The sequence below is a fragment of the Lepidothrix coronata genome, unplaced genomic scaffold, assembly GCF_001604755.1.
Source record: "Lepidothrix coronata isolate B3197 unplaced genomic scaffold, Lepidothrix_coronata-1.0 Scaffold4, whole genome shotgun sequence".
NCBI classification, from domain to species: domain Eukaryota; kingdom Metazoa; phylum Chordata; class Aves; order Passeriformes; family Pipridae; genus Lepidothrix; species Lepidothrix coronata.
In genome coordinates, this window is record NW_016690184.1 from 8,584,072 (window position 1) to 8,600,033 (window position 15,962).

Sequence of the window (15,962 nt, forward strand, 5' to 3'; positions counted from 1 at the left end):
AAAAATCACCATAGCACAATTTTTCATGATGTATAAAAATACATACCTCTCCAGCTCCCTGGAACAACACTGTGTGATCTGATAACTTGTTCTTGGTAATACGCAGAGCTGCAAGGAGACCTGCAACAGCAACAGATGCAGTTCCTGAAGGTAAAAAAAAAAAAAAGAATAAATTTGGTTATTCTGGACACAATTACAAAAACATTACATTTTAAATAATTCCACAGCATCTTTTGGTTAAAAGATACAATTCATGGCGAGGCTTCGCGAACGAAGATTTGGGAAGGCTCTATCCACATTTGCTACAGGCACGTTGGTGGCTTATGAGGCCAATACGAGACAGACATATCCGATTGCAAAAGGCACAGCAGAAAGACTCCTTAGATGGTGTATTCTGCAATACACGGTTCTTTCTGCGCTGCCTTTTTTCCTCGAGAGTGATCCTGTGTGTGTTCTCGAAGGAGACAGCTGCGTTATAGATGGTGTGTCTCCAGGCCTCCCGATTTGAGGCCAGAGCAGACCAGTTATGGTGATCAATATGGCCAAGGCTGAGATGTTGTTTCAGGGAGTCCTTGTATCTTTTCTTCGGGGCTCCTCTCATGCAGCAGCCAGTGGTAAGTTCACCATAGAGCAGGATCTTAGGGAGGCGGTGGTCCTTCATCCTTGAGACGTGCCCTGCCCATCGCAGCTGCGTTCTCAGTAACATGGCCTCAATACTTGTGACAGCTGCTTAGTAACAAATAGTTGAGCGGAACTGGGGTTTGCTCTACTTTGTTCTTATGAAAGTTAAATTAAGTGGGAATATCTTCAGAGTAATGTGAAATTAAATATGATTAATTAATTCTACTGGATGGGTATAATGGCTAGGGCATTCAAAACATAGAATACTCTGGTTAGGACCTTTCTTAGAAGGGAAGGGTGTGAAAGCCCAGACAGGTGTATTTTGAAGGACTCCAGATACTGAAAAATTAAGATACTGGTTTCATTCTTAAAATAGATACACTTCAAGTACAGTAAAATACAAGACTAAAATAAACCTTCATTTCTCATGGAGAGGTTGTCAGAGTAGATGAACAAACTGAACATTTACAGAGAAGCAAAGCTAGCTGAAGGAATAGGGCCACCTTATTTAAGACTCCAGTCCACTGTGAAGGGGGTCTCAGCTCACCAGCATCTAAAACATTGGAGGTGCCTTTTAAATCTATCTCTGAGTTATGCTACCCAGGGAAAAAGGCTAACATTTAGTTTTAAGATTTAGCCTGTGGAGGTCTTTCTTCTCCAAATCAGAATCACAAAGAACGAGATACCTGTCTGCCTTTGAATGGAAAAATTTTGGTCTTCATTGTGAGAAACAGCTATTAATAAATAGTAGGGCAATAAAGAGAACCCAAGGAGGGATCAAACCCAAACTTGTTCACAGTGGCAGGATCAGTCATACCTCTGTGATCGCTGACGTATCTTTGTCTAACTTGTCCCTAAAGTCTTCTTTTGAATGCTCTTATGATCTCCTCAGAAAGCTACTCCATTTGGTTGAAAATTTCAAATGTAAATGTTCCTTTTCTGCTTCTTCTTGTTCTAATTTGGTCTCTTATCTACTACTACTGGAAAACCTTTTATTTTGTCTTTGCAACAAGTCATGTATTATATTTGAAGATTAATGCTGTCCCAACCTGCTTTTCTTATGTGGAACAATCCCAATTCTTTTACACTTTCTAAAACAGCACTCATTTCCCTCCTTGGGCTGTTTCTTCTATTTCTTGAACCGCAGCACCCAAATCGATACACTAGACTGCAGGTGAATTGCCAGCACTGCCGAGTCTAGCTGTCAGCTTCTGTCATGCTCAAGAAAGTTATATTTAATCGTCAGGACCTCATATCTGGCTCTTCTGACCCAAAGCTTGAAGGTGACTCCTTCTCCCCAACAAAGTCTACTGGAGGGGGAAGATTTTCTTTCATGAATTTTTCTTTCATGAATTTTTTCTTTCATGAATTTTTCTGACTTCAGGCAACAAGCTTGTATTTTTCACAAGTTATTATCCTCATTAAAGCCCAGGCATAAGGTGGACCAAAAAAACCCCAAACCAGTCAGACTCTATTTCTGCAAGGATCCATTAAATACTGGAAAAAATGCTGAGAAAGTGCATTAGTTTTCAACAAGTTCACAGAACCCATAAAGACATCCTGTGGACGGGGATGTGGTAGTGACATAGATAATAGCAGCAGCAAAGTTGTGCTCCATGTGTTTCTTTAGAGGAAATTCTGAAGAACCAATATCAGACAGTACTAATTTCATCAGAACTGAAAAAGCTGTACTGGACACTAACAATTAGGTATTGGGAGTCAAAAAATGGTTTTCAACAGTGTTTAAAGATTTAAGATGCCTATCTGACTCAGAGAGAGCTGAATCACAGGAAGACAAACACAGGCCCTGCGATGTCTAGTTCTGGGAAAAGAAATGAATCCTTCCTTCTCTGGGCAGCGGCTGCCACTGACTGACCTAAGGAAACCAAAGACGAGGCCACAAATGATTTTGAGAAGCCTGCAAGAACTTAAAAGGAGAATCATAGAATCATAGAATCAGCCAGGTTGGAAAGGACCTCAAAGATCATCAAGTCCAACCCTTGATCCACTACCACCATGATTACTAGGCCATGGCACTCAGTGCCACATTCAGTATCATCTTAAAAACCTCCAGGGACAGAGAATCCACCACTTTCCTGGGCAGCCCATTCCAATGCCTGATTACCCTCTCTGTAAAGAATTTCTTCCTAATATCTAACCTAAACCTCCCCTGGCAGAGCTTAAGACCATGCCCTCTTGTCTTACTGATAGCTGCCTGGAAGAAGAGACCAATCCCCACCTGGCTACAACCTCCTTTCATCTGCTGGCTTCTACAAATCTATTCCTGATCATCACTGCCCTAACTGCTTTTCCTAAGCTTTTGATCCTAGGGTAGCTTGCACCCAGAGTGTGTGCAGAGCATTGGATGTTGTGTCCCTAATTTCATGGGATATTCTGAGTTGGAAGAGACCTACAAGGATCATCGAGTCCAACTCTTAAGTGAATGGCCCATACAGGGATCAAACCCATAATCCTGGTGTTATTAGTACCATGCTCTAACCAACTGAGCCAATCTCAGGGTCAGCAATTGCCTACAAGCCACCCAGTTGCTTTTGAGGGGAAAATTCACATTGCTACTGATTTTTCCTTCATAAAAAGTGTGAAATAGGTATGACAAACCCTCCAAAAGTGTGTGGCCCAGAATCTGCACATTGGACATTTGCCCTCATCATGCAGCTCCCCTAAATTTGCTCTTCATAATTTTACTGTCTCATAAACAAGGTGAATTTTAAAGTTGAGAGAACAGTAATCTCTACATTAAACTCCAGGAGGTGCTCAAAACAGACATTCATACCGCAGGTGCACAGACCACTGATTTTTCAAGACGTGTAACTACGGCACTAAAAAACCAGAAGTAATAAGAAGCATGGTAGCAGGTAAACCTCTTCTTAAATGACATCATCTGGGTGTTGAAGGCTGGGTTTGAATCTGTGATTCAGAGGTAGGATCATCTGAGTTTCAAGAATGGTTACTTCTTCAAAAATAAAAGATAATGCATAACAGAATTTAACAACACATTTTAAAGTTAGAAAGTCACTTTTTGAAGTAAATCCACCTGAGCAGTTAAAAAACATGTGCCTTCAGAACTAAAAAGTTTGTTACGTGCTTTTGATTATGACTTTTCCCTTCAATCATCAGAAATACAGGACACCTCGTTCTCAGCTCACTTAATGTTTAGACCATACAAATTTGGCATTTTTAGTTATATAGTAATTTTTATGACTTGTTCTGTCCTTCATTTCTAAATAAAAATATCTTAAAATGGTTCCTCTGAGGCATGCCTTTGGGAACAACAACCATCAGGCTGAGACGCTTCCACCCCACAGTCTCCAAGAGCCAGCTTGTTTCTTTCCCAGATGACATTGTCTTCCTCTGGCAAGGGCCAAATTGGCAAAGACCAAAAATGGCAAAATAGAGAAGTCAGAGTGTGCTCTCAGTTTCCCTGGGTACTCTACCAAACAATCGCCATAACCAGCAAGAAAAAAATCCCATCCTCTCCTTGGATGCAAAATTCTTTCTTCTATTTTATATTACACAGCTGTTCTTGTAGGGGAGGAGAAGCAGAGAGCCTACATAACATAGCTTATTCCTAAGACCAGCAGTCTGAGCTCCTGAAAAGGAAAGCTGAGCTGGAGCACTGTACAGTCCTGTTTCCAGCTCTTGAAGACAGAAGTTGTGGACACCTCAGAACTCTGCCCTCATCAGAGGACTTCTCAGAGAGCCATGAAAGCTGCACTTCAAGCTGCTTTCTGGTGACATATCATAGATTTATAACAAATGGGAATGCTGGGATACCATCTTATCTTCATGGCTGATGTACTGTTGCTAAGTTTGTTAGCTAGAAAAAGGTACTGCAATTAAGTATTACCAGTTAGGATACTTTTACATTACTATACCATCCTCTGTTTTAAGGAAAAGTAAAAGATATATGAAACATAAATAAAATACTACATTGGTTGTCATTAATATTTTTCATTGATTATTTGCATAGGATGTGAGCTAGCATTATCTGTATGTTCATTATGAGGCTGATTCAGAACAAAGGTTATAATAGTAATAAATAAAGGCTTAAATATGACATCTCTCTCAAATCACGATTTGCACAGTACTGCTCTAAAAACGGTATTTAAAAGTAGTCCACACCAATTTTATTCAGCCTTTTGATTCTAAAAGGGATAAAGACCCAATTTATTAGATTACTGAACTCACTATCACTGCTGCTGGCAGTGGCTGTCATCACTCCTCGTCAGCAGCTTCCCTTATTCCTTCCTACTGAAAGGGGGGCACCGTCAGCCTGAATAGCAGATCTGTTTAACCGGAACTGCTCTGACTAACAGCATGACCTTAAATTTCACCCTGAATACTGACTCAAGGTTTTGAAAAGAATCAAAATGCAATTCCCGTCCATCTGCCAAAGCCTAACCACTTTGCGCAGACATGATGAAGCAGAAACAGAATTTTGTTGCTTTTCTGACTGTCATCGCTATAGGAAGGAGAGAATTGACTTGGCCCTCTCCTACAGAGCACAGGTTGAATCCTTTGGGTGCAGAATAAGATAGACATTGTTCATGGGTATGATTTTGAAAACCCATTCTATTTTCCACAAATTTCTAGAATAGCCAAAACAAATTTAACAAAGGATATTTTTCTAAAGCAGTGTCAACTGCTGTGACAGCAAACATTTCATTATAGTTTTCTAGGAAGGTGAGTCTTGTAAAAACACAATAGATGTGAAATTTCAAGGTACACCATTTTATACCAAGTCTGTGTTTTCTGTGCAAGATTCTTTAGCTTTACTTATTACTGTAAACTGTGCAACTGAGCATGAATATGTGAAGGAATATCCATGGCCTTTTGGGGTTGGCATACTATAAACGCTTTGGAGCACAGAGTATTCTTTCAGCAGATACATAATTGAAGACAAAAAATGGGGGGAAAAGCCCCAAAAGATGAGGAATAAGAACTTCATTTATATTGAATGTAAATGGCTTATGGTTCTGAAGCATTTGTCCATTATTTAGTTTCAAAAAATAAAACTTGTAATCAAGTATTAGTAGTTCCTTTATGTAATTTTACCTACCTTGTCTTAAAAAGCTAGCAAACAAGAAGAGGGGAGAACTTTCTACAGCACATCCTAAAATCTGAGGTATTCATTCTGGACTAAAAGATTAGGAAGTGGTAAAAGTAAAATTCATATTTCTTAATACAAAGAAGAACAGAAATCACATGTTAATACAGCCAGTCATCCAAACAGCACTTCATAGAGTGCTAGGGGGGGGAAAAAAATCCATTCTCATCTCCTAGATTTACTGGGAAAAAGGTGAGAGTAAAGATCCTATCAAAAAGGTATCATCTCTGTCGCTAGTGAGGCAAATGCTACTGCTGTGGGTAGTTCAAAAGGACCTTTTTTTAAGAGATGGGAACTCCTTCTCCTTGCTATGAACTGGCTTCTCAAAGCTTTGTGTGCACACTGCCCTGCTCTGCAGCTGCAACAGTCAGGCAGTGCAAAGCAGGGAAAGGCTCTAGGGAAGGGGAATGTATCCTTTTTGAAACAGCAACCATTTGGCACACTTGGAAAGGGAAACAGAGTCCCAGAAGCACAGGGTGGCTGTGACTGGGAGGTCATTTGGTGCAACCCCTTGCTCAAGCTGATTGCGAATGGATTTATTTTTTAAACCTGTAATGAGAAAAAAATGAAACAGAGGAATACTTGTATATACACATATTTGTATATACACATGGAAACTTATACAAAAGGTGAGGCATTTACTTTAAAGTATACTGATTTCAATGTAAATTTACCACTGAGTAATGGAGAGGTGATATACTGAATATACTAAAAGAAAAATACACTTTACATAGCTCTACAGCATATGTCTTAATAGGTTTTTTAAAAATTATTTTATTTTAAAAATCCCAACGTGGTTCACTTGTAAGCAAATTTCTCTTCATATTATGAAAGAAGTTTTCTACAGTTTGCACATCATATCAGAATTTGAGATATAAAATATCAATATATGAGCTATTACATGTCATTCAACTTTGCATTTTTAAAATTCCCGGTCAGAGAATGAATTGGAAGCCCCATGCCCACCACAGCCACAACAACAAACCCAAAACCTTCTTTACAATGCTATTTCAAGAACTGGAATTTCCAAGTACCAAATGTATACTTTTTGATGTTAATATTAAAAAGAATTAAATCTTAAAAAGGAGAATTGTTGTGACAGAGAAATTCTGATCTCTGAGAATGGCAGAGATGACTTAATAACTGACTTCATGTTGAATTGGTCATAATGTAACTTCCAGGTATAATTTTCCTAATTATTCAAATGGCAGTCCGGTGATTTAGCATATATTTCAAATCAAACCATACATGTAAAATCAAACAATAATCTTAAGTTATATGGGCTCTACATTTTTATTTTAGGTTTCTTTCTTTTCATAAAATGTTGATGCAATTAAACAGCACAGCTGTTAAAAACTAATGACATCTAAGGTCATGATGAATACCAAAATTAATTCCAATCCAGTGCAGTCTCTCCAAGTAAATATTTTTGTTGGCATAAAACACAGTCTCTGTGTCCATAATAGGGGGAAGCACTGTGGGCACTGTGGGACAGTGAAACACTTATTTCATGTAAATTGGCTTATACTGCAGAAGTTTGTCATTGTCAATTGAGACAATTTTAAAGTACAGGAGTGAGAAAAAAGATTAAAACAATTTAAATAATTGACCTGCATAGAGTCAGCAAGGCTAGAGAAATTTATATTACTATTTGAAATGTACCCACATCAGCAATGACTACAAGCAGCTACCACATGATAAGCAGTGAGAGACCCACATAAAACAAACGCACCACCCTAAAGATGCGCAAACATGCCTTAAGCCATTGATTGTACTTGAGTAGCAAAAACTCTTTCAAAAGACCCACCAAAATCAAATAGGTGTGGAAAGGGAGCACTATGGCATCCTGCACTGCCCCAGTTGGATTTGTGAGGGGCAGGCAGGTATGGCCTAAGCTGGTCCCACCTGTAAGCAGGACTCCAGACACTGCAGTCCTGGCCTTGTACCTAGGACTTCTTCTTTAGCAGGTCTTAAGAGACTTCTCCTGCAGCAGGGAAGGGAATTGGATAGTTTCTCTTAGGGGATTTTCAAACCATGGATCCCAACCCTGCCTCATTCTAGGGTGATCAAGCAGAGAACATCTTCCACCTTGATAAACAGCTTTGTTTGACAACATAGGCTCCAGTTCTTCTGGCATTGGTCCATTCCCATGCAGGGGTTGGAGAGATAAAAAAGCCACGTATCATATCTTCAAGAAAATTCCACCTTTTCCTTACAACTTCTCCTTCCTAAATGTATTGGAGATAAGCAAAACTAGCAACCTCATCTAATTCAGGAATTTCTAAATGTTGTGAAGTTTGACATTACATAATTAATTAATATTCCTCCCATACAGGAAATCATGATCAAAACGCCCTCAATTCTGGAAAACGTTAATTATACAGAACCAGATAAAAGTATTTGTTTTAAATCCAAGGCTTTCACTGATTTTCTTTTCCAAAAATCAGTTTATGTGTTTCATAGAGAAGAAGAAAAAAAGCATCAAGCTGATTTGTGGTCAGAATAAAACCAGACAAGAATCCAAGGAAAAAAGTGAATATTTTCTCCCTAACGAAACATTATTGCTATTGGGTTTGTAAAAGAGTATTTTGAAAATATAAATGTAAGAAATTACCATAACTACAGAGGGAAGAAATTCACCACTCATCCAAAACAAAAGATGCTTTCTAGAATGCTAAAATATGAAGAATTTTATTATTTCAATATAGTTTTATAGCAGTTAGTCAGAATCCTGTTCACCCTTGTTCCCAATTCCTTGAGTACAGAGAGGGGGTGTAGGAAAAGTCACAAAGCTTTCTCCGAAGGAAATGATGTGATCTCACTGTAGCAGGGATGGAGACAAATCTATTTCCAGAAGTTCTTAAATATATCTATAGGTGACCCTTAATGGTCAGTCTCTAGTGGTTCCATAAGATCAGTGTTTTGGCAGACTTTTTCCAAATGTTCTGCAATGGTGTCACTTAGGGGCATGCTGACACCCTGTAAATACCTGGGAGCTAAGAGAAGGCAACTGCATTTGTCCAAGTGAGTACCTCCAGATGGGTATGCAGCTTTCAATGTTTTCTTTGTCTTTTATAGTGTCTGTCAGAAGTCAGGATCATTTAATAGCTTGTTTAGATTTGAGATACTTAATGGTTCTCATTGCATCGCTAAGATATATAGGAATCCTTTCACTGCATATCCTATGGCAGTGAAAATCCACCTGAAAAAAGCCTTTCCTTAAAACATATTAAAGATTTCTTTTGATCTTAAAGTAGCTTTCCCTTGAAAAATATTAAGACTAGGAGAAACTTTGTTTAAAATATCAAATAAGCACTATCTTCAGAAGATGAAGGCAAATTAGATGCAGTGCTGTGTTTCTTTGCTTTTATTGGTCTGACACTACTTGTCCACTTTAGTGCTCTAGGGGTAGAGAATACAACTTAAATAGAGAGAAAGCCACTCTTTCAAGTAGTGTGGAAAAAATAATGCCATTTAGAATCTGAAAATCTCTAAGGACTGTTAAAAAACTTAGCACCACCCATCCTCATTTAAATTGTGAGGTGAAAGATCCTTAGGGTTTATAAAATTGGAATAGAAAGAGAAATAAAAGATCACTGGATCTATATTTGGGCTGTTATTCTACTTCCATGTTATAGGGGAAGATGACATCCTATGAAAATAAAAAGTTACTGAAGGTGTTTACGCAGCTGTGACACCTCCTTCCAAGGTGCATGAGAGAGAATGTAGTGGTTTGAAAATGCAAATAAAGACACAAAAGACTTTGTCAGCTAAGTTTACCCATACTTGGTACACTTCTGCTGAAAAGGTTCCCTTCTATTTCTTTGAACCACATTCTAGTTGAGTCTCTCTCTGATTTGGGCTAAGGACCTTTGTCCTGCAAGGAAAGAGAATTCCCTGTAGGAGCTGAGGTTCTAAACAACCAGGGAAACTTCCAGATGCTGTTTGGCATGCTATATTGGACTGCTGTAACCATGGCTACACTCAGATCCTGCAGGGTAGAGAAGCATCATGCTTCTTACAAAGGGAAATGACATTTTATAATTAGTTTATTTCCCATCTGAGAGGTTGTCTTTCATAATCTGTTTCAGATGTGAAGTAAAACTCAGCCAGGCTTGTAACAGAAGCATAGTTCATGTGGCTAGCCAAATCCCTAACACCAGAAAGATAAGGGCTATTTGAATCCATTGCCATGCATTGAGTCCCTGAAATAAGACCTAGACCCCAAGCATGACTCAAAATAATGACCTCTGGCATACTCAAGCTCCTTATGGTTGGCTTAAAGTGTCACTGAAAACTGCAAGAAATGAAGACAACAAAACTCCCATTTTTGATCCTATCACTGCTGAGGACCTCTATCTACCCAAGGGAACAGGGGTAAGAGGCAAACGGGTGCCCAGGGCCCTCCTTGGGTACCTCTCTGCAGCAGTTCTTCTGACTTCAGCATCCTCGCAAGGATGGGAGCCAGTGCACTTACTGCCCTAGAGAAAGTTATTTTTAAATCTTAAAAAGGAGAATTGTTGTGACAGAGAAATTCTGATCTCTGAGAATGGCAGAGATGACTTAATATCCTCTTTTCCCAACTGGATATAAGGCAACCCAAGCAGTAGCATATGCCACTTCAGCCCTGTTTGTCTTTCTTTCTGGGAGGGAAGGGACAAGATCCCCGTCTACACTGAGCACTGGGGAATCCCCCTCACTGACATTTTCCATCCTAGATATTTTCCCCTTGCCAGCTGTACAAATGATTCAGATGGGAAAACAGAGTCATTTCCCTCTAAAACTGAATGAGACTGTGAGGAAAATTACATGAATATTTAACTGAGTTGTGAGTTTAAAAACTGAAATACAGTCTGACATTTATCAAGCATGGAGGAACAGTGGAGCAGTTGTCACTGCAGTGACAAAAAAACTGAGGGAAGTACAGTCCAGACTTAAGCTTTGACATTTGCTCAAAATCCTGATGTCCATAATTTATATGGTGAAAGCCATTCACATATTAAACTATTAAAAAAACCCACAAAGACTGAACATCTAAATAGAGCATGAGGTGTAAATGAGAAGGGAGAGGTTAAGAGCAAACACAGCTCACCAGAAACCCATGCTGAGGAAACCCAAGGCCAGATATGACCTGTACATCTACCAATATCACAATAAAGATGATAGATTTGTTTCCCTCTGGAAATTAAATCTTATTTTTCTGGCTTGCGAGCACATTAATGAAGAGAAGAGAAAAAGTCTCTTACCTTGAATGTCATCATTGAAAGTGCAATACTTGTTACGGTACTTATGCAGGAGGCGGAATGCATTAGCATTAGCAAAATCCTCAAACTGAATGAGGCAGTTCATGCCGTATCTAGAAAGATAAAAAAATTATGCATTACATTAAAAAAATCAAAGTTTTATATTAAAAAGCTATTAACATTTGCAGTCAGATTTTGATTCATATATCTACTGATATGTTTCTGTTATATTTTGTATTTTTATGTTCATATAGATTAACTAGAAGGCACAATTATGCTACTAGTAGTATTTACTCAGTTCTAAGTTATGAATAAAAGATCAGTGAAGAAAGTCTTCATCTCTCTGCAGATATCTCAACAGAAGTCTTCACTGAGAAATCAGCTAGTGAACAAAAAAAGTTGCTCAATAAAAAGGTAACACATTCAGAACATGGATTTTATTTTATTGTCATTATGCAGGTCAGAACCATGTAATCACTCACAACATTTTGCTTGATCATTCTTATTATAAAAGAAGTATTGATCAAAGCCATGGTTAATCTAGACAAACAATAAACATGTGAGAACAATTTAAGGAAGTAAAGTGATAGCTGCAAATTTGAATCAAGTTACACTTGGCTAATATACACTAAAATTTTGAGTATATGCAAAAACAAGGCTCTCTACATTTCTTACATCTGTTTCTTAAATAATATGCTAAAAATCAATGTTATCGTCCATTTTAATGTTTTCTTATCCTTGTAGCTAATGGAAAAATGCAAATTGGCACTTCCTACTTTGAAATCTCCATACACTACATTTTGAAAATACAGCCTGTGGTTGTAACAGCTGAGCAATTTCTATCATTTAGGTGATCTGACTATGTAAGTCAGTTCAACAGCATGGGACAAGTAACTTTTGATGAACCTCATGGTAACAGTCTCATTGCCAATTCACTAGTGTACAATTTCTAGTATAGGTAGTTGCCTATGATGACTTCGACAGGCACAAGGCATCTCAAATACATCTAAAAAATATAAAAGAGAGGAACAAAGGAGTATATACATGGAAACATTCAAGGTCAGGTTGGACAGGGTTCTGAGCAACCTTATCTAGTTGAAGATGTCCCTGCTCACAGGAAGGGATTGGACCAGATGGCCTTTAAGGGTCCATTCCAACACAAACCACTCTATAATTCTAGTATTCTATATCTTATTTTTTTAATAAAAAAACTGAAGACTCCTGGCACTAGACCTGTATGCCAATACCTAAAAAGTAAACAATTGCCATGCTGTGCCAATAAGCTTACTCCTAAAATGAAAGTTAATAAGAAGTTAAAATAAATTAACATTACTACTATATATCATAGAGTCATAGAATCACAGAATGGTTCAGGTTGGAAGGGACCTTAAAGGTCACCAACTCCCCTGCCAGGGACATGTTTCGTCTAGACCAGCTTGTTCAGATCTTCATCCAACCTGGCCTTGAACACTTTCAGAGATAGGGCATCCACAAATTCTCTGAGCAACCTATTCCAGTGCTTCACCACCCTCACAGTAAAGAATTTTTTCCTAATTACCTAATCTAAAGCTACTCTCTTTCAGTTTGAAGCCATTCCCCCGTGTCCTGTCACTACATGCTTTTGTAAATATCCTCCCGTCCTTAGATATACTTTTTAATAGTATTGTCTCTGGATTCTTTGCCTACCATTCATATGTGGCATTTTTAAGTACTTTCTTAAAACAAAAGCAAAAAATCCCACAAAACCACCAAAAACAATGAAGATATTTTCTACACAAAAACTATGTAAAGACTGAATTCAAGCTCACAGACACTGACAACAGGAAAAAACCCAAATATAACTTGAATACTGCCAGTATCATATGGGGGAAAAAAAGAGTAAAACATGAAAAGGTTAAAATACAGTGTTAACACTAAAACTGCTTACACAAGTTTGGATCTGGAAATATCACATAAACGTTATCCCACTTTGGAATAATATTACAAGAAAATATATTTTTAAAAAAGGTATTTCAAGCTTAAATAAATCAAATGGCAATTTGCAAAGACTAAGGAATCATTTGATTAAAACTTAAAAAAATATTACAATAAGGTGTGGCTATGAAAATACTACCACTAGTGTCTAACAGGACAAGATTGAAAAGCACACATCCTGATTGATTTAAAGGAGGTTTTCCTTATTTGCTAACAGTGTAAATCCATGAGAGATAGTCAAGTAGTTCATGCTTCATACAAAAAAGCAATACATACATGTCCTGGGAAGCTTAGTATAAATAATAATATACTGAGCAGTTCAGTATAAATACGTTAAGTTTTTCTTTAAACCATATATGTGTTTGGCAACCACAGTAAGCAAAGCCATCAGTACTAAAAAAAAGGACAAAAATTCCTGTGGCTAAATTAATTTCCATGGAAATCACATATTTACAGCCATATTACAATTAGCCAAATCTATGAGGATTTCACTGGCAGGAATGGTAATCCCTGCTGAAAATAAATACACTTTCAGGTTTTATGGAAAAACCTGGACTTCTTCAGAAGCAACTCTTTAAAAGAGAATTTGGCAAGTCAGTAATTCAGTACTGTAAATCATAACTGGGTTCAAATAAGAAACTAGAGCTGCTTTCAATAATTATTTTCAATTTCTAACCTGATTCAGTTTCTGCAATGAATTTCTGTGATTCCATAAGGGTCCAGGAGATGACAGTTGCATAATAATATGGAACTAATGAGATTAACACTCTGGAATTCTGGAGCTTGGTTATATGTGTTTCTTGGATGTCATTAGGCCAGTCTGTTTCTTTATTTTAACATACATAATATTCCATTTTCTCATCTGCAGTTGATTTTTCTCTATTTTCTTATCCATTACCTTTGTAGACACAGACCAAAACTTCCTTTGAGTTAGATTAAATAAGCATCCCTGTAGAAAACTCTCATCCTATACTGGGCACACTATCCATACTAACTCTCTGGGTCAGATATCATGGTTGTTTAATTAAAATAGAAAAAACCAAGCAGTCTAACTCTGGACCTCTGAGATTTTGGTATCATAGCAGAAAAATTTATAAGCAGCATTCTTATTCACTGCAAGTGTAGTACATTACATTCAGGTAAAAAACTGACACTTCAGTACTTCCCATACTGTGGTAGTACCTCATAAGACTTGTGAACCTTGAGGTCTATGTTCTTAAAAAAGTCTAATCAAATCCAGTCGGTGGGAGCCATGAAAAAATTACAGTGTTTCTCTGCTTGGAGTATTCCCATTCTCAAAATCACTAACAGATGAGACACAGAGATGATGTAATACAAAATAGATAATATCTGGCATTCCAGAAAACCCCCTTGCAATAAGGAATTAGCTACAAAGTTGCCACACAGTTCTAGAAGCAACAACCACACCAAAATAGCCACCAATTCTTCTATGACTTCCACATCTTATTATCACAATCACTTCAAGCAAAAATTGAGCCAAAACCTAAGACAATGTTCACAGCCAACAGCTGAGATCCACTTTCCTTCAATTATTACTCTGCAACATCCTTCCAACACTTTCACACTCTAACGGACAGTTTTAGCTTGCGGTTTCTCCGCTATAAAGGGAAATTGTTCGAATCAACCCTCACAAAAGCAGAACATGTCCTCTCTGTTTGCAACTCATACTCTTCTGTCATTCCAAATTTCCAGTTTGGACATGTACCTCTCCATACGTGGGTACGGTAGACAAATAACTGCTGGATGTGAAGAGAACCAAGCACTTTATTGCTTGCCCACGTGCAGTCATCAAATCCTGCTGCGCCTTTCAAACCACTCAAATTCAAGCAACTGTGGGTCATTACAGTTCTGTAACTCGTATTATCTTTCAAACATTATGGAAAGGGAAAACAAGCACACAGCTATCATAAAATGTGACCATCTATCATCAATACTTGATATAGATACAGCACAGATTGACTTCACTGAGTTTCCTCAGATGACCCAGAGTGACTGATCAGGCAGGTCCAGATGCAAGTAACGGACTTACCACCAACAAATTCATCAGATGTAAAACCCTTGAATGGTTGGGGTTGACTTACAGTGAGCACGTCAAAAGCCAGCAACTAACCTGTATAGTGCTTATCTATGTAGCTAAACTTGATCATCACATACCTTAGGACAATTTCATCTTCCTATTTGAAATTTGAACGCACACATTTTTACAATGTAACCTAAAAACATTCTAATTTGAATGTGTCACCAACAGTAGAATCCCAGGAGCAGACATTGTATTCGGTTACAATGCTGCCCCTACAACACATCATGCAACACATCATGCCTTACTGCTTGCTCAAAACCGAGACAACAGTTCTCCATCTATCACTACTTTTGACCTGGGGACACATAGGGGATTAATTGGGGAACTGGAGGAACATGTAACTAATGTGCATTTTTATACTGAAAGGTGGTACAACTAAACAGAAGAAAGAACCTGTCCAGTAGGCACAAACTGTCCTAACCAGAACACCTGAAGAAATTATAGGATCTAGTCCTACACTACCAAAGTAAATTAAAAAAAAAAGAAAATCTGGGAGACATTCCTCCTCAGTGTGTAACTATAACAAATGCCCAAATGAATTCTTGACTATTTTTGTGCTCTGAAAAACATTTCTCTGAAAGTAATAGCTTTGCATGAGTGAATCCTGGCTAGGACTGCTGAATTTTTGCAGGCAAGTGATCTGTAGCTGTGAATTCCTTTCTTCCACCTATTTAGGATGTGTCACAGCAGTAGCTAATTAAACAAACATAAATTGTCCCTAGAAAGTGATAATCCAGATCACTGTTCCCCCTTGTAAATCCTGTTTTGTCACCCACGTCTTTCTGTGTACTTGGATCTTAGATTCCAAGTCACACAGGCAGTCTGAATCAGGATCCAACTGGACAGACGCTCAAAGCCATATTTCCCTTATTTGTTATGAAGAGAAAATGTGGAC

The 15,962-nt window shown here is 38.0% G+C and overlaps 1 protein-coding gene across 1 annotated transcript in view; it reads right to left on the minus strand.

Annotated features, from left to right (window-relative positions):
- Window positions 1-15,962, minus strand: part of ME1 (malic enzyme 1) — a 169,397-nt gene that overhangs the window by 30,329 nt on the left and 123,106 nt on the right. The window contains exons 7-8 of the mRNA XM_017824728.1: window positions 10,996-11,105; window positions 47-144 (exon numbers count right to left, since the gene is read on the minus strand). Of these exons, the coding sequence (XP_017680217.1) occupies window positions 47-144; window positions 10,996-11,105 (208 nt within the window). The remainder of the gene's footprint in view (window positions 1-46; window positions 145-10,995; window positions 11,106-15,962) is intronic.